Below are 18654 nucleotides of genomic sequence, written 5' to 3' on the forward strand. Positions count from 1 at the left end.
GGGTTGGAGGACATTAATGCAATAACTAAACAAGCATGCTGTCTCTTCTGTCTTGTAGATATTAAGTAAGACATGTCTTAAAACTTGCCTTATTATATTATTATCGAATTCTCTGTTCTTTGCAAATGTTAAATGGTCATAGCAATGTAACTATAGATAACTTCACTGAATTTGGCAACGTTGCTATCCAGGCCAGCTGGAATTAATTTTTAAGTTATGATTTTTATTAGAAACCTAGTCCCGTTCTTACTATCACATGGTCATTCACTTCTTTGAGTAATTTGATAATTGTTTTTTGGAAAAGGCCATGGATTTCTGGTGAGATTTCTCTTCTATAATTTAATACTCTTTGATTCACATAAACCTATTGCTAGCCAGTAAATAATTTTTTAGCATTTGTTCCATTTGTTGTTTAACAGTGAAGCTGAATTTACAGAAAGATTACCAGAAATACCCTCTTGCCTTTTTCTTTTATTTTTTGGAAAAAAATGATTTATTTATTTTTATCCTTTCTTCCAGTATCTCCCTAAATACTAATAAATTTTTAAAAGGATTGGCAGCTCTTCTCTACATGATAATGCTCAGAATTTGCTATGGGGTTCACTGCCTGCACTTATGTACAGATGCGCAATTCCACTTACCTCCTACTCTCCAGCAGGCTTTTCTTTCTAATTGCAGAGCCAGAGAATGAAAGCATCTGTAGTCTTGTGGGAAAAAAACATGGTCCTGTGCTCTTGGGGAAGCAGGGATCCAGTGTGAGCTTTAGGATGGATCGATGCACTGGATTTCTGCAGTTTTAGCTGCCTTGCTGGTGGCAGTCATTATCGCAGGCGCAGTAGCTAAAAGGCCAGGAGCACACGTAGGAAATCCATGCTGTCCAGATGGGTGAGTTGTCTTCAGCTCAAGCAAGCTTGGCAATGACACTGGACTCTTCAAAACCAGGTGCTCAAGGATGGCTGGTGACAGAAATCACGCAGGGTGGCTCGAACATGTTCCGTATCAATTTGATGGGATAAAGCTCTGTCTTCAACCACAGTTGACCTACTTTCCGAGATACTTTGCACTGGCCTTCAGTAATAACACCTGAGAAGTGATCCAAATATGTTTAATGACCAGCCTTTAAATCCTGTGCAATTGTTGTCCTCTGAGATTTTACTTCACCACCTCTGATTAATAGGTGTGATCAGATCATTGTCAAGTGCCCGGATAACTGTGGAAATTTAATGAGAAGTGCCAAAAAGTGCCAAGTGTCTTTTGGAACTACTCTGCTGCTAGATTAGCAAGCCAAAGATTGCTTTGGCTACTTCAAATAGCGCCCTAGGGTGTAATCTATCAAGCCTTTATCTCTAATAGGTGTTGTTTAATGTTATCCTCAATGAATAATGGATTTGAAAATACTTTTTCATTACCAGTTATGCAAGCATTGCACTCTGCTTTTTTCTAGGCTGTTCTTTTCTTCCTAATTATCCATTTTATCATCTCCAATTACATTTGGAAAGCAAGCAAAAGTAAATGTTCTTAAATCTGGCAATAATCTGTAAGCTTTCCCCTGAGACCTTAACTTTTTTTGCACTTCTCTGCACTTCCCTCTTCACGCAATTAACTCATTTCTCCTTGTTACTATTTTCTAGTTCTCCTGGGAAGAGTGGAAGGAAAGGGAGGAGCACAGAACAAGAACCGATTTTTTTTTCTATTTCAGCTCATTCCCTTTCCACTTAGTCTAAAATCCTGTTGCATTTCTCACAGATGTTTGGCCATTAGCTTAAAGTAAACAGAATTCTTTTCATTGCTTTCATTCCTCTTCCTTTTCCTCTTCCTTATCCCTGTGTCATTTACTATTTTTTTGACAAAGCAGAGAAGACTCTAATCCTTCCTATTGCTCAGGCCTGTTTTTTAGCTTTGCTTTGGACGTCTTTGCTATATGAAGTTAAATGCTGAATCACTAATTAAAATTAAGCCCTTTAAGTAAAATTGAAATTAATAAAAATAATGAAGTTAATTTGAATTAATCTCCAAGATTAGTTCTTTTATTAGATGGTACTGCACACACAGTAAATTTTCAGGCAGCCCATAGTTTGTGTTTTCTCCCCACTGAGGGCTTCACACCCATGCAGGAGTAATTCCTTGTTCCTAATGAAATCCAGAAACACTCTCTACTACAGTGCTTTGGGATCTGCCTTGAAATGCTGAGCCCCTGGGATGTTAGCCCAAATGTCACAGCAAGCAAGTGCAGACTCACTGTCTGCACAGTCCAGGAATTAGAAGACAAAACTGAGTTTGGTCATCAGAGGTTCAAGAGGTCTGGACTACATGCCTTGTCAAGCGGGTAGGATCTTAAAATCATTTAAGTTGGAAAAGACCTTTGAGCCCTATCATTAACCCAGCACTTTCCAGTCCACCACTAAACTGTGTACCTAAGGGCCAGATCTGTGTGTTTGTAAAAATACCTCCAGGGATAGTGACTCACCACTTCTCCGGGCAGCCTGTTCCAATGCTTCTTCAGTGAAGAAATTTTTCCTGATATCTAATTCCTACCTCCCCTGGTGCATCTTGAGGCCATTTCCTCTTGTCCCATCATTACTTGGGAGAACAGACTAACCATGTACCTGGCTACAATCTCCTTTCAGGTAGTTGTAGAGGCCTCATCTGAGGCTCCTTTTCTCCAGGTCAAACAATCCCAGCTCTCAAAGCTGCTTCTCATAAGACTTGGGTTCAACACCTTTCACCAGCTCCAATGCCCTTCTCAGGACTTGCTGCAGCAGCTCAATGTCTTTCTGGAAGTGAGGGGCTCAGAGCTGGACATGAACTTGAGGTGTGGATGTGGAGGACAGATGTGGAGGAACTAGAAGGAATACAGGACTTCTGGCAAGTGTCAGACTTGGAGAGTATGCCTTGTGGTCAGCTGCCTCAGGCTGTTATTGTGATTTACACAATATGGGAGCTTTGTTAATTAAAAAAAAGGGGCAAAGTCACGTGATTAGATTATGTTCCTCTTCTCTTAAAGATGAGCGTCCATTCTTTACAAATGCACTGATCAGTTATAAAATTTTGTCCAAAAGTTAAAAAGAGATGCTCTCCCCCCAAAACAAAACCCACCAGAAATCCTATGTCATAACTTTTCTGAAACAAGAGAGGACTTTTGGATATACAGGATTGACAGTCATGTGGAATGACAATTCTGGGCAACAAACACCCAAAGACTGGGAACATGGAAGACTGAGGATTTTTTTAAGGTAAGAAAGATGCTTGAAGGAAATGAAAAAAGGGAATAAGGGCAGAATTACATCACCTAACAGTGCTTGCTGAGGTGCACACATCTTGCTCTTCATTTAGATCTTTGGCCCCTCCAACAGAAATATGGTAATATTGGAGAAAGCCTATTACTACTACACAGATTAAAATTGCAAAGACAGTATTTCTGAATTCTGTGTGGGTTAGATCATAAGACTAGGAAGCTCACTGATGTGTGAAGTAACAGTTTGTCTAGATAAATAAGTCAGAACCTCTGGGATTGTGTCCCAGTAACTGCAGCCTGCCTGAACTCTAAGAGGTTAAGTAACACAAGGGTTCATTTAACAGTTCAATTTTTTTTTTTTTCTATGAGATTTCCTGTAAGCTTGGCCTTTCCTACCTTTAAGTTAGAATTCAGCCACAGATTTCAGTGCAGACCTGAAAGGGAATCCTACTGCTTGTTTTACTGGTGCCAGAGCCTTTCCAAGGCAGGACAACTGCTTCAGCTGCCACAGCCACTGACAGGGGAGGGCATACCTGACTGGGCCAAGGCTGTTGCTAGAGGAAGATCTTGCTGATCAGGCTCACCTGGCTCTTTTTGCAGCCAAGGAGCAGCAAGGCTGGCTAGTTAGGGGTCTGCATAAGGCTGTCTTTTTGCTTTAGCCTTTCTTTTCCTCTCTCTCTCTCGCTGAACTTCTGGTTGTGCATTTAACCGTCTTGCAGAGCTCGCTTGCTTGTGTTTCTGAGAAGCCTTCAGGCAGTTTTGTATGGGTCAGTGGTGAAAAACAGGCAACTGAATCTTAGGAAGATTTATGTGAAAGGGCAGCTTTATGGTTGAAGTGAAGTGCCATCAAAGGATTCACTGTCTCCGAGTCCTGTAAAAGTAAGTTTGTCAGTGGTGCTGTTGATTAAGTTTGCCTGGGTTGGACTTCTCGGATCAACTTATCCCTCAGCAGCCTGGTGGGATGGCTGCATGGATAGAAATGCATAACAAACTCTGAGCAAGGTGGATATTACGTTCATGCAGTCTGAATTATCTTATTAGTATTTAATAAGCTTAGTACATTGTTTCCCACTTTCAATCCCCCTTTATTTCAGAGAACTACAAATAAAAAAGGATTTTTTTATTTCTCATAAACAGTGACTTCTTAGGGTACAAGATTCAAGGAATGTTCTTGGCTTGTGTTTGCCCAGAAATTTAGAAATCAGTTTGCATGTCCTTATAAATTTGTCAGTATGTTCCTTTTAATTTGTTTGAAGTCTCAAAATAATTGTTCTTTGGTATTTTTAGTGAAACTGAAAACAAGGGGGTGGTAATATTTTTTGTTCTTTCTTTTTTCTTAAGTTATATTAAAAACTAAAAGCAGTGATTTTATTATATCCTGTTTTATAAACAGAGGTGTGCCAGATTTTTTCCTTCATTTTTAATTAAAAAAGTTTTAAATATGTATTTAAATACAGAGTGCTTTTAAGGATGAAATTGCTGATAGTTTCTGCCAAAGTGTTCTGCAAAGGAGGATTGAGAACAGGACAGAAGATCCTTGTTTTATTTATTTTTCTGGTTTCTCTGTTCAGTTTATGCTTTTTTGTAGATTTTTCTCAAGAATATGTTTACTGAAAATACAGCATTTAAGCTGGAGCTAAGAGGGGAGTACTTGGGTTCCTGTGACTTGAATAACCTTTCCCAAAAACATACGTGTATTCTGGTTTCTGGAAGCTGCATCTGGCTCAGGAAGCCACCTCCACAGATGGAAGTAGCTGGAGATGGCTGAGTGTGGGAGGAATTGCCACAGACACCTGCTCCTCAAAGACACCTGGTAGAGCTGGTGTGGGAAACTTGCTACTGGGCAGTTGTCTGACCTAGCATGGCCTGCCCTATCTACTGCCTGGATTGCCCTGAATATGGGGGACAGGGTTTGCCCTCCAGCACTGCTTCCATGGGGGACTTGAGGGTAAGGGTTGCTGCAATGTCACGTCCCTGCCATCCAACTGGACAGCCTCGTTCTTGAGAACCATCCACTACAGTGAGGGTGTGTAAGGCCCAGTTGCTGGTAGTTCCAGCTACCTTGGAAAGTGAATTGAATCACCTCAGTAGCTTCAGTCTATCAAGTGAAAAGGTGTGTCAGAAGCATCTCATGGCACATTCCATTGCCAATACACTCTCCAAATCTAATCATTACAGATAGGGTTTGACTCTAGCACCAAGAGAATGCATTTATGAGCTTGGTCTGCAAACTTGAAATGTCAACAGAGAAACTTGAACTCTTGTGCTTTTGGGGTTTTTTGCCAGTGTCGTGAAGGTTTCAGATACAGTTCCATACTTAAACATGGAGCTCTGGGCCGAGACTGAGAGGTCTTTTTGGTTGCCTGCTCTGGCAAACAGATGTGGTGCAGTGCTGTGCTCTCTGAAGATTCACAAATGTGAACGTTTGCTGGTTCCTGGCTACCTACGTGCATTTATTTCCTCATCCTACTTAGGAGTGGCCTCAGCTGTGTTTCTGGGTGATAGAATGTATTTCCTATTTTTCCTCAGAGAAGTCACAGGCATCTCTGTGTTCAGGAGTAGGGTGGTGGCTGTTTAGCTTGGCAAGTCACAGATGAACCTGTGTACTGCACACGCGGATTCAAGTGTGCGTCACAGCTCATTCCCTCCTTTTGAAGAGGACAGAAGCAACTAGCAAGAGGTAACAGAAATTTGTCAGCTGGTAAAATTCCAATTCAGTGAATATGAACAAAGCAGAACAGTGAGCTTTCCTTTTTCACAGTTTTCTCTGTTCCTCCATTGAAAACTCAGGCACAGCATATATTTTCCATATGTTTCCACCTTCTTACTCTTCCCTGTCTACAGACCCTCTCTTCTCCTTTAACACCTGACTTCTGTAACATGAAAGTAATAGGTCTGAAAAAGGATGTGGATCTGAAGTGGAAGAGCCTCATGCCAGTGGAAGGAGGCACAGGTTGCTGTGGAACTCAGCCTCCCCAGGAAGAGACAAAGTGCCCAGGTGGGTGAGGTGTCTGTCCTGCTTGTTTTCCTGGCTGCTGCACCCATCCTGCCCTGGGTCTAAGGACAGAAAAGCTGGCAGCATTACCAGTAATGGTGGGAAAGAAATGAGAATTTGGGAGCTCCTGTAAAACCCATAAGTAGGTAAATAAACTCTTAAAAGTGCTTATAGTCCTGTGATAATCAAAATAATGAGATCCAGTATTTTTTCCACTATGGCCTGGTGGTTATGCTATGTAGTTGAAGTTGTACTGTTTGATGTTGAATTTATCTTCATCATATTTTTTTTGGAACCTCAAGGTATTGTTCATTTTAAACAGATTCTGCCCTTTAAATATTGATCCTGTGAAGGCTAAGTTAAGTAATGATGACAGTATTAGAAATTTCTTTTGACCTAACTGTTGCCAGAAATCACTAGTGCCAGTTTCCTTTTCCTATACACGCAATTTGAGTCAAATGAGCTTTCCTACTAATGTACCACTGCATTTCTGGAGTAATTTGAGTTTATTCCCTAAATCTGCAATATGGGAAGCTTCTGCAAGGATCATATTGCTGCACATTGTTCCAGGTTAACATTCTTGGAATGGTGTACGTGCAGTATTAAATGCTTTAATTCCCTGCCTGATTTACATTCACATTGTCCCTAGAGTTAGCTGGTTAGTACACTTAGAGAGGGATGAAATTCATGTCAAAAAAGCCCACTGTCAATCTGAAAATGAATTTATAAAATTCATTCCTGTCCCATCATTTTTTTCCAGTTAAAACTTTATAATGAAAAAGCATTCTGAATTATCATTAACTTTCTGGGGTTTTAAATTAATGATTAAAATTTTTGATATTTTGTAAGAAAATCAGATTTAATTTTCAAATTTCTTTAATGATATTTGATAGTAAATGCTTTTCCTTTTCAAATATTTTTGTAGCCACTTCCTTTCTATCAAAAAAATATTTTTGATAATCTGTTGATAGCTTCCTCAGGTACCCTAATATTTCAGCATTTCCATGTGGTTCTCGTACTTAAGTGAAAATCTGGAAGAGTGAGGGCAGAAGAAAGAAGGGATGTTACATTTACTTTTCCCTAAATTCCTCCTATTAAATGTGGAGTGCATACCTTTTGCATTTTCTTGATCTTTCCTCTTTCTTTGTTCACCTCCATCCCACACCAAATCATAAAAAGAAATAATTGTACAGGTCTGTTGTCCCTAGACAACCTTTTTTCAAGAAGTAGCTACAAAATTGGAGCAAATCTATGATTAAAATGTGTTACTAATGTAAAAGGATGGGTAATAAAAGTGTGATCATTGAGTTTCAGATGAAGAATGCTTGTGTCTTTTTTCCCCTTAATCAGTTGGTGGCTTGTGTGGGTTACTATTCCTATAGTTTAACTGTGAATTCCAATGCCTACTCTAATTGAGATTTCTTTATTATATCTTTTATAACCTCTTTTTATGATTTTCTTATCCATTTAAAAATATTTCATTCTTTAGTCTATGATTTCCTCTATTTGATTGTTAACAGCAGATGACTTTATTGCCTTTCTTCTCCTTTCTTGTTCAAAAATTATGGGGAAAACATAGTTGTTAATAATATTTTGTTATAATAACAAAAAAAATCTATGTACTTTGGTCATAATAAATAGTCCCATATTAACTTGGAGGTATTGAATAAGCTGAGACCTCAATATATTACTAGTCTGTCACTCAGAACAACAACATCTGATTTTGGCAGGAACTCAACAGTGCAGGTTTGAGTTTCATGACTTCAGACAGCTCCTAATATTAGAAAGATAGATGTACACAAAGATGGTAGAGAAGTCAATGAAGGTGGGTCATCTTTATCTACAATTTTAAACTGGCCAGTTTTCCTGAAATAGTATGCAGGTTTTTAGTCAACACATTCTGTGTTTATTTATTTGTTTGTTTGTTTGTTTTAATGATTTTTAGAAATGGAGGAATTCTCTGTTAAATCACATATTGTGTAAATGTTAATGAAACCCTAACTTTGTTCTGTAATACATATTTCCAGAGTAAGATTTTGCTTGCTCAGCTTTGCAGACTTTCTTTCCTGCGTCCCTTACAAGGACTGTATGTTTGTAACTGTATGAAAACAAGATCTGTTTAATCTGTGCCTGAATGTGCACTTACATTCTGAAGTACTAAAAAAATAAATCACTGCCTAGTGACTAATTAAGTAAGCCATTTTTCCATTTGCGGTAAGGTGATTTCTAGATTTGATTAATCAAATAGGACTTTCTTTCCTGGGACATCAGTTTAGTGTTAGGAAAAGCTTTGAATGAAAACTGGTTTGAATTAAAGTTTTGGCACTTTAAGGAAAAAGGAATACTCTCTCACTGGACACTTCAGAAGTGAAACCCATGTGATGTAAATCATGTGGATTCACCTTCTTCAGACACCTCTGCTCAAACCAATACATATTTCTGATTTTCTATTTGGCACTAAGGATCTTGGTGTTGGGCAACAGAAAATGTGCATGAAGATCTTCTGGGTACTCTTGAGACTGTTACAGAGTGTTGGGAGGAAAAGGGAAGCTCCCCACTGGGTGAATGTACTTTGTCTACCTTAATGCTCAACAGCCATAGCAAGGAAATTATTTTGTTTAACCTTTTGAAACTAATTTGCTTTAAACCATTTTTAATATTATGTATCTAAGACTTGGTATGTTCATCTAAATCCTGACCTTTCTTGAACAGATGGTGATAATGATGGCCATGGGAATGCTGTTGAATGGCATATGGGAAATATGAGGCCTAAGTAATATATTTGATTGCTGCTGATGAGGCAAGAACCTAAGTTTCTCCACAAGGATATCTTTTTGAATAAATCTTTTCCAAGTTTTCCAAAAAAATTTCAATGTTTTTGACCCTGACCAGGTGGTTAGATATGTTGTTGTTTGGTTCATATACTTTGGATAATATTTTTCTGAAATTAAATTTTCATTCTGCATTAAAGGCTAAATTCCAATTGTATATACTCTAAGTTAATAACTAATGTTAAGTGACTGAAATGAAGTAAGGATAATAATAATGATCAGAATAATTTCTTATTAAATACATTGAATTTATGAAAATTACTGCAGTAAAATATTTGGTCAAATTGCATTACATCAAAATAACCTAAAGCTAATTACATTTCAAACATTGCATATAAATATTTTTTTCTGTATTTAAACTGAAAAAGAACTTGGTAGCGTTCTTTAAAAAAAGTCAACAAGAAATGTGTATCTCTAGTCTGCAACAATTTGGTAGAACAGGTGGTGGTTGTGACATACTGATGGCTGGCAGTGGCTAATGCTGTGTAACCTGGCATTTCTCCATTTTGTCCTATTTCCCTTAGGAGAAATAGGAACTGCATTAAACTGGCTACTGTCTTTTATGTGTGAAGTCACATCATGTATGTAAACAGATAAAAAAATCTCTTATTTCCATTCTCCCCTTAAAGCACAAAATTAATCTTTAAGTGTTTGCATTTCTGTTAGGGACACTTTTATCTGCTAGGGAGAAAAAGGTCTTCAGCTGAAGCAGTAATCACTTGGGTAGGAGAGTTATGTTTTATTATTATATTAGAACATACTGGTAACATTTTTTTACTGGTTAAGGAATAGGATCTTTTTCATTTAAATTGCTGGTTGGACTCTTCAATCATAGAAGGTCACTAAAGGAGTTTAAATATCTTGTATGAGGGTGGAGTTTTCCAGGAAAATGGTTTGTGAGCAATGTATGTATGTTAGTGTTTAGGTCAGATGTGTCACCACACCCTTGTAAATTTGTAAAGATTTGTGTGGTGACTTTGAACAAATTGTGGTGACTGTCTGTTACAAAGGATTGTCTTTAGGCTCTTAAGGGCCAATTGTAGCACTGGGATTAGTACACTTTGTTCAAATAGCTGTGGAATTCAGTTATACACAAGAGGAATTAAGAGTGATATTATTGCTGCCTGCACATTAAGACTAAACCATAAATTTTGCTCTAAACTGAGGGGATAAGGAAGGATGAACATATTATTAGTCCATTTCTGTTTATTTATACTAAAATTCCCACTAACTTTATGGCGAACTGTCCCTTTAGAACATACAGAAACTCAGTGATAGCAGTCAGAATTTTAATTTTTGAGGGGCAGTGAAGAAAACTTTTTTGAGGAGGTATTAGTATTGTGAATAAAAAGGGGTCAAAATACTGAGTTTATCCATGAATGTGGAATAACTTACTGGTCCTGCTATTTCTCTCGTTAAGTATTCTACTAATATACAAAGAAGCTATCTCAGAAAATTGGTTCAATCTAGTCCTACTCTGAGACATCTGAGCCCACAGCTTGAAAATATTGGCTTGGTTTCTTCTGGCTCAAGAATTAAGCTACCTGCCAAGAAGGTAAAGTAGAGATACATGTTTCTAGCAATTTAAATTGATAAAACTGTTCTGCACACTATGTTAAACAGTGTTCTTTATCTATGAATTGATTTTTTTAGGAAGTCATAATGTACTACCAGGGCAGGTGAACAGTGGTTGTCCCAAATACACTTTCAGCAGAAACTGTATAAACTGATAGATATATTTCAAAAAATAAGTGGAGTATAAAATACAGTATTTGTCAGATTGCTCATTTAATGCATGCCTATTTAAGCAATTCACTACCAAGTGCCAGATCCTGCACTTGGGGTCACAACAACCCCCTGCAGTGCTACAGGCCAGGGACAGAGAGGCTGGGAAGGTGCCTAGTAGAAAAGGACCAGGGAGTGCTGGTCAAGAGCAAATGAACATGAGCCAGCTGTGCCCAGGTGCCAGGACCAGGACAGTGATTGTCTCCCTGGCCAGCAGGACGAGGACAGTGATTGTCCCCCTCTACCTGGCACTGGTGAGGCTGCCAAGTTTTGGGCCCCTCACTGTAAGAAGGACACTGAGGTGCTGGAGCGATTCCAGAGAAGGACAATGGAGCTGGTGAAGGGTCTGGAGCACAAGACTTGTGGCTGAAGGAGTTGCGGGTATTTCATCTGGAGAAAGAGAGACTGAAGGGGGACCTTACAGATCCCTAAAACTACCTGAATGGAGGTTGTAACCAGGGGGCAGTCAGGATGTTGTCCCAAGGAACAAATGATAGGATGAGAGAAAATCACCTCTGGTTGTGCCATGGGAGGTTCAGGTCATATATTAGGATAAATTCCTTCATCAGAAGAGTTGCCAAGTATTGGGACAGGCTGCCCAGGAAGTGGTTGAGTCCCCATTCCTGGGCTACTTCAAACCGGGAAGATGTAACTATGATTCTGTATGTATCAGAGCTAAGAACACTGGGAGAAGTAGGCATGTAGAATAGCACTGATGCCCTGGTTCCAGCTGTGTAAAGAGATACTCTACTCTGTTTCAAGTAGTCTTCCTCACTCTGCATTAAGCTCTTGGGTACAGTGACACTGTTTCTTTTTTTATCCAAGGCTTTGTATTTTGTCTTGTAGATGGTGTACATCCTCCTTGCTGATCTTTTATCCCACATGGGTATATTTCTTTCCCTTAATTTGCATTCCTCTAGCCATTTATTTCACTGTCTTTGCCTTTAGTTTTTTTTTCCCCATATGATTACATTTCCAGCTCATTGACTTACCTGTGATGGAATACAGTAGCATAGCCCCCACCCTGTGTGTGTTGCAGCTTTCATAGATCCCAATTGATAAATAGAACAGAGGAGAGTATAACACAAAGCAAATGAAATAAATTATGTGTTTAACCACAGAGGGGTTCCTGAGATGATCTGCACAATGTCAGATGTGCAGTGAAAATACACTGAGAAAAATGTTACCACTTAGCTAGGCTTTGTCTGAAGTATGGTAAAGCATGCCACTGTGACATTTAAAAATGATCCAAGGGATGATTTTTCACAGAGGTTTCTGAAATCAATGAACAAGATGTAGCTGAAGCCAATTTTCTGTAGTAATTTTAAGAGCTATGACAGAATCTCCAGTTTTGTGTATTTTGTGTACTTATATCAGTGCCATGGTTTGTCTTTCACCATGATAAGTGGCAAATTTCCCCCTACTTCGGTTCTGCCACATTACCTGCCAAAGGGCACAATTTTAGTGATGCAAAACTTCTCCTAAAACCACAGTGATAGAGGTCATGTATGTGGTAGAATACTTGCAAGCATGTACACAGTAATATGCACTATGCATTTCAAAATGTAATTTTTTTTTTCCTAGAAAACCCCCACCAAATAGTTCAGAATTTTTAGTTTTAGAAAGGTTTTCTTTATATTTAAATAACCAATGGCAACAGCTGTGGTGTATACTTCTATACTACTACTACTTTGAGTCAATGCTCGAGTTTTCTTTCCTTGTTAATAAGAACAGGGAAGATACAAGGAGACTTTTTATGCTACCATGTTTATGTGGACTTGTACCTCACTTTGTGAAAAATTTAGTTTAAGTGTTGGGATATTCTACAGAATAAAGCAGATCTTGTCGGTTTTTTTAATACAAAGTTATCTATTTTGATTGAAGATATTCTCTAAAGATGTATGTATTTTGATACAGGTGTACATTTTTTCTGAGAAATTTAATCTGAGATTTTATTAAGAATTTTTGTGTGTGTTTGGGGTTTCCTTTAATTAATTTATCTTTTTCTTAATGAGGGAGAACAATTTGGTTTCTTATCTCGTGTTCATACTATTTTCAATTCTTTTCTTGCAGAGTTGGGAGTCTGCTATTTAGGACTTTGAATTGCATTCTCTACTCCTGTGTTAATCCAGAATGTCTTGTGAGCCAGTTGCATTGAAAGGGTGGGATTTTCAATATATTTGCCTTATGACTGTAAGGTGAGGGTGACTGCATTTAAAGGTTAGAACATGAAATTCTTTCCTGTCCTTGTCCTGTTAAAATATGCAGCATATTTCCCTTTCCTTGATCATGGATTCTCTACTGCTGTTTGCATTTTTCAGTAAAGCTTTTTTCTTCAATAACTGACAGTCACTGGAAACAAGGAAATCTTGATATTTTATGGAATGAAGAATTGTAACAATCTGATTTGGAATGACTAGGAAATTATGAAAAAGTTAGCTGTTAAAGTAACAGAAAGTAACTTGTAAAGTAAGCAAGTAACTTGTATTTCCTGTAATCCCAAGAATAACATTTTGCTGGAATTTTTTTTACAAGGTTTACAAAACTGGAAGAACAGGCATAACTAAACAGAAGTCTTGAAATCAGAGGATATTTTATTGTTGGATGGAACTTGAATTTGGTCACTAACTCATCTGTTCAGTTTTTGAGTCGGATTCTTTGTATTTTTGTTTGTATTTTATGGTTAAAATATTAGATTTACAGATTTACAGCGACATTTTACAAACGTATGGGTCTGCAACCATATTTTTTACTCGTGAAAGAAATGAAAACAATCTTTGAAATGTGTTTACAGCTCACCCAATTACCTTAAGAGCATACCCTTTTTAAAAAATTGCTTCCTCTCTACAAACAAACTACTAGAAGCCTTAGCCTGAAGATGAAAATGGTTCCGACGGTGAGAGGCTATTTTTAAGCTTCAATAGATTTATTTTAAAGTTTGATTGATCTTATTTTCTTTTAAGGTCTGGTGACTAACTAGAGCAGTTCGTGGGTTTAGTTACGTACAGACACAGGCTGAGATTTATGAACTTTTCCCCTGTATTGAAAGGATAGCCGATGCTGGGTTGTGAAGTCCAAGGCATTATCCCTTTTTCAGCACAGCCTAGGCTCCCGTCTAAATTTACCACCTTCTGCTCCTGAGGGCGTGTTATCATGCCATGATACGTCTTTTCTTGAAAATGTGTTTCTGGTTCAGCTTCCTTGCTCCCGAGACTTTTCTATTTTGGTTCCCAGTGTCATGTGATCCCCCTGGCCAGTGAGAGCCCTGCAGAGGGAATGACAACAGCCTGCTGGGAGCAATGTAAGTCAGAAAAAAACTCTTGGCTTTTGCAGTTTCTGTCCGTCTCACTCAATTTTTAACACTGCTTTACCCTGAACCTTTGCTGGGCATGCCCAGTTCTACCTATGGAAATGCTTAGAAGTTGGGTGCTTTGGTTCGGATTCAATTTTTGCTCTTTAATACTTTACTTTTCTTACTATGTTCGTTTTTCCCTGTGTCCTGCAGTGTCACTGAGAAGCTTAAAAAAGCAACAGAAAACAAGCGAAAGGCATTGCAAAAGTTGCCTAAAGTATGTTTTAAGGTGAATATTTCAGGTGCAGTAGTAGTTTGTTTAACGTGCGCTATAGACAGTGTCGTAAATCCTGTGCTGCAGTTGCGAAAGAACGACGTGACCCCCCTGTCCTGTCCTCCAGCCCTCAGTCAAAATCCTTCATGTAGGCAGAAAAACAACAGTGAATAAAATAATCTGAAATCACATACTGGTGCCTTTACCAATTGGCTGAGACATAATGGGGAAAGGACTTATTTGAATTAGAGGGCAGTCACACCCAAGGCAGTGTATCGTTTTTCTGGTATGAATGAAGTGAAATACTGTATTTTGATCTCAGATGATGCTGAGGAATACTTATAGCACATGATATTGAAACCATGTGTTTAGTAAGATTTATCATCGAGGTGCTTCCTGGTACAAAGTGAGAGTCTGATCTTCCTATTCTTTAACGTAGGCTCTGAACTCATTTGATAAAATTTACTTGGTAATTATGGAGTAATGGTTTTCTCTAACTGCATTTTTTTTTTCTTAGATAAATATGATTTTCCAAAAATCATTCTCCCCAACAGCTGGATATATATATATATATTTAACTTATTTTCTGTTTTGGGGATTTGGGCTTTTGTTTTGATTTAACTTGATTTTCTTTTTTTTTTTTTTTTTTTTCCTTTCTTTCTTCCAAATGACATGCATTTTCATTGGAGTTCACTTCTAAATTTTGGAGTTATAATTTAAGTGTTGCTAAGCTTATTTTAAACTTGGGTCCCTAAGTGATATGCCTTGATATCATACAAAAGTTGGAGAATGGGTGTTTGGAAAAAGGTGTAATGAAATAAGATGGAATCTTTCTATTTCTCTTCATGGCCTATAGCCTGGACCTCCTATCACATCACTTGGAGGTGCAGAGGCCATTACTGAATATTTTTTTATTTTCTTTGTGTTTCTGATCTATGCCCTAATGACCAGGTAATAAATAAAGGACTGTTGGAAGACTTTTTCTCTTTCCCCCTTCCCCAAATCAATTCTGAACAAAGAAATTTCATGTAGTGATTACACTGAAGTAGAAAGAGCATGTTAGGTTTTCAGTTCAGTTCTCATCATCATATGCACTGGGAATAAAAAGTCTCAAATTCTGTGTTGGTTGAATTGTTGCATTATCAAAAGAGCAACAGCATCTCTGTAAATATCTGACTCAGAAACTGAAAGCAATTAGAAGAAGCCATACCCATTGTGCAAACTAGATGAAATTTAGGAGCCAGTATTACAGAACTTACAGAACTGTCCCTGTGTGCTGAAAGAGGAGTCGACAAGGCAAACACCCAGCCCAGATAGGCAAGGAGGTTTTGTATGAACTCAGGAATAAAAAGAGGATGTATCATTTTTGGAAGTAGGGGCAGGTCCCTCAGGAAGTATTTAAGGGGGCTGCTAGAGCATGTAGGAAAAAAAATTAGGGAGGGCCAAGCTCAGTTTGAACTTAAAATGGTGACTTCTATAAAGGATAATAAAAAATGGTTCTACAAATATATTAATGGTAAAAGGGAAGGTAAGGCCAACCTTTGTTCTCTATTGGATAAGGGAGGGAATTTAGTAACTGCAGATGAGGAGAAGGCAGAGGTGCTTAATACCTTCTTTGCCTCAGTCTTTAGTGGGAAGACGGCTTGTCCTCAGGACAACTGTCCTCCTGGGTTCGTTGATGGTGTCAGGGAACAGAATGGTCACCCCATTATCTAAGAGGAGGCAGTCAGAGAACTGCTGAGATGCTTGGATACTCATAAATCTCTGGGCCCAGATGGGATCCATCCCAGGGTGATGAAGGAGCTGGCAGATGAGCTTGCAAAGCCACTCTTCATCATTTACAATCAGTCATGGCTCAATGGTGAGGTTCTGGACGATTGGAAACTGGCCAATGTGACACCCATTCACAAAAAGGGTGGGAAGGAAGATCCCAGTAATTATAGACCAGTCATACGACCTCAGTACCTGGATAATGGAACAGTTTATACTGAGTGTCATCACTCAGCACCTCAGGCCCAGTCAGCATGGGTTTAGAAGACATAAGTCATATTTGACAAACCTGATCTCCTTTTATGACCAGGTGACCTGCCTGGTGGATACAGGAAAGGCTGTGGATGTTGTCTATCTGGACTTCAGCAAGGCCTTTGACACTGTATCCCACAGCACACTCCTGGAAAAGCTGACACCCCAGGGTTTGGACAGGAGCACTCTTTGCTGGGTTAAGAACTGGCTGCATGGCCAGGCCCAGAGAATGGTGGTGAACAGTGCTGCATCCAGCTGGTGGCCTGGCACCAGTGGTGTCCTTCCAGGGTCTGTCTTGGGGCCAGCTCTGTTTAGTATTTTTATTGATGACATGGATGAGGGTATTGAGTCTTTCATTAATAAATTTGCAGACGACACTAAGCTGGGAGCGTGTGTTGAACTCTTGGAAGGTAGGATGGCTCTGCAGAGAGATCTGGAACAGTTGGATGGATGGGCAGAGTCTAACAAGATAAAGTTTAATGAGTCCAAGTGCTGAGTCCTGCACTTTGGCCACAATAACTCCCTGCAATGTTATAGGCTGGGAATGGTGTGGCTGGACAGTGCCCAGGCAGAAATGGACCTGGGGGTTGTGGTGATAGCGGCTGAACATGAGCCAGCAGTGTGCCCTGGTGGCCAAGAAGACCAAAGCATCCTGGCCTGGGTCAGGATGTGTCCAGCAGGAGCAGGGAGGTCATTCTTCCCCTGTACTGGGCACTGGTCAGGCCACACCTCGAGTGCTGTGTCCATTTCTGGGCCCTCAGTTTATGGAAGACCTTGAGATGCTTGAGCACGTCCAGAGGAGGCAACAAGGCTGGTGAGAGGCTTGGAACACAAACCCTGTGAGGAACAACAGAGGGAGCTGGGTTTGTTTAGCCTGGAGAAAAGGAGACTCAGAGGTGACCTTATCATTCTCTACAACTTCCTTAAAGGTGACTGGTGAGGGTTGGTCTCTTTGTTCAGGCAGCAACTGACAGAACGAGAAGACACAGTTTTAAGCTGTGTCAAGCGAAATATGGGTAGGATATTAGGAAGAAGCTTTTCATGGAAAGATTGATTAAATACTGGAATAGTCTGCCCAGGGAGATGGTGGAGTCACTGTTCTTGGATGTGTTTAAAAAGAGACTGGATGTGGCACTCGATGCCATGGTCTAGTTGAGGTGTTAGGGCTGGGTTGGACTCGATGATCTTGAAGGTCTCTTCCAACCTACACATTCTGTGATTCTGTGAACTTTCGTTTAAAGGCTTGTGTTGTGGGTTTTGATGACAAAATGAAGCATGTGCAGGAGTAAAGGTTATTTATAATGATTTAAAGAAAAACATTTGTCTGTTAGATTATAAACCAAGTCCCAACCCAGTGTTGCCTATTTACCTTCAATTCATGAGTTTGCATGGTACCAATATGGAAATAATGGGAATTTTGAGATTGCAGCTCAGAGCTGGATTCCCTATTGCTTCCTACAACTTTGGCTTGTGAACACAAGCCTAAGAATTGTGCCAATCTTGTAGTAACCAGAGGAATTGTAATAGGTAAAATATAATGAATTAAACTAGAAGATCCCTTATTACTTATTTTCTTTTTATTTTTAAAATTATTTTCCCCTACTGATTTATTTACTTAACTTAATATGGGCTCATTCATTGTCTTTGTTTCTGGAAAGGAACATAATAACATAAAAAAAAATAAAAAGAGGTGTGGTGGACAGTAAAAACCTTGGCTTCAAGGACGGTCAAACTGTTGCACAGGTTTCCCAGAGAGGTTGTGGAGTTTCCATCCTTGGTATTCCAAAGATATTCCCTGCCCTGCCCCAAGTAACCTGCTGTGGGTGGCCCTGCTTGAGCAGGGACTCTGAGATCTTTCCAAGCCACAGTGATCCCATTAGTCTCAGAAGTCCCCTCTGCCATTTGAAACCACAGCACAGCTACTCTGGGGAGAGATCAGAAGGCATGTGTAGACTTTTATCTTAGGCTGTCACTCTCATAGTTTAGACCTTGTCATTTTGCTGCCTCAGTTGAGTCATTAATCATTCATTTGGCATGATGGCCATGTTTGTCTTGCTGGCACTGCCCAACACACCCTGCCTGAAATGTCACCCCCAGCAAGGGATGGCACACTGTGAGAAGCTTCTCCAAGGTACTAGAGGCAGTACTCTCTAATCCCATGTCTTTTGTCTGCTGTCTCCTCAGGCACTGAGGAGACACAGACGAAAAGAGAATGAGAGA

General features: G+C 39.3%; 1 protein-coding gene across 1 annotated transcript in view; it reads left to right on the plus strand.

Moving 5' to 3' along the window:
- The first annotated feature begins 14100 nt into the window (after positions 1 to 14100).
- The window catches only part of ESR1 (estrogen receptor 1), a 158848-nt gene continuing 154294 nt past the window's right edge, over positions 14101 to 18654 (plus strand). Inside the window, 1 exon segment of the mRNA XM_066315490.1 lies at positions 14101 to 14147. Coding sequence (XP_066171587.1) covers positions 14123 to 14147 — 25 coding nt within the window. The 5' untranslated portion in view covers positions 14101 to 14122.

The sequence above is a fragment of the Sylvia atricapilla genome, chromosome 3 (assembly GCF_009819655.1).
Source record: "Sylvia atricapilla isolate bSylAtr1 chromosome 3, bSylAtr1.pri, whole genome shotgun sequence".
Taxonomy (NCBI): Eukaryota; Metazoa; Chordata; class Aves; order Passeriformes; family Sylviidae; genus Sylvia; species Sylvia atricapilla.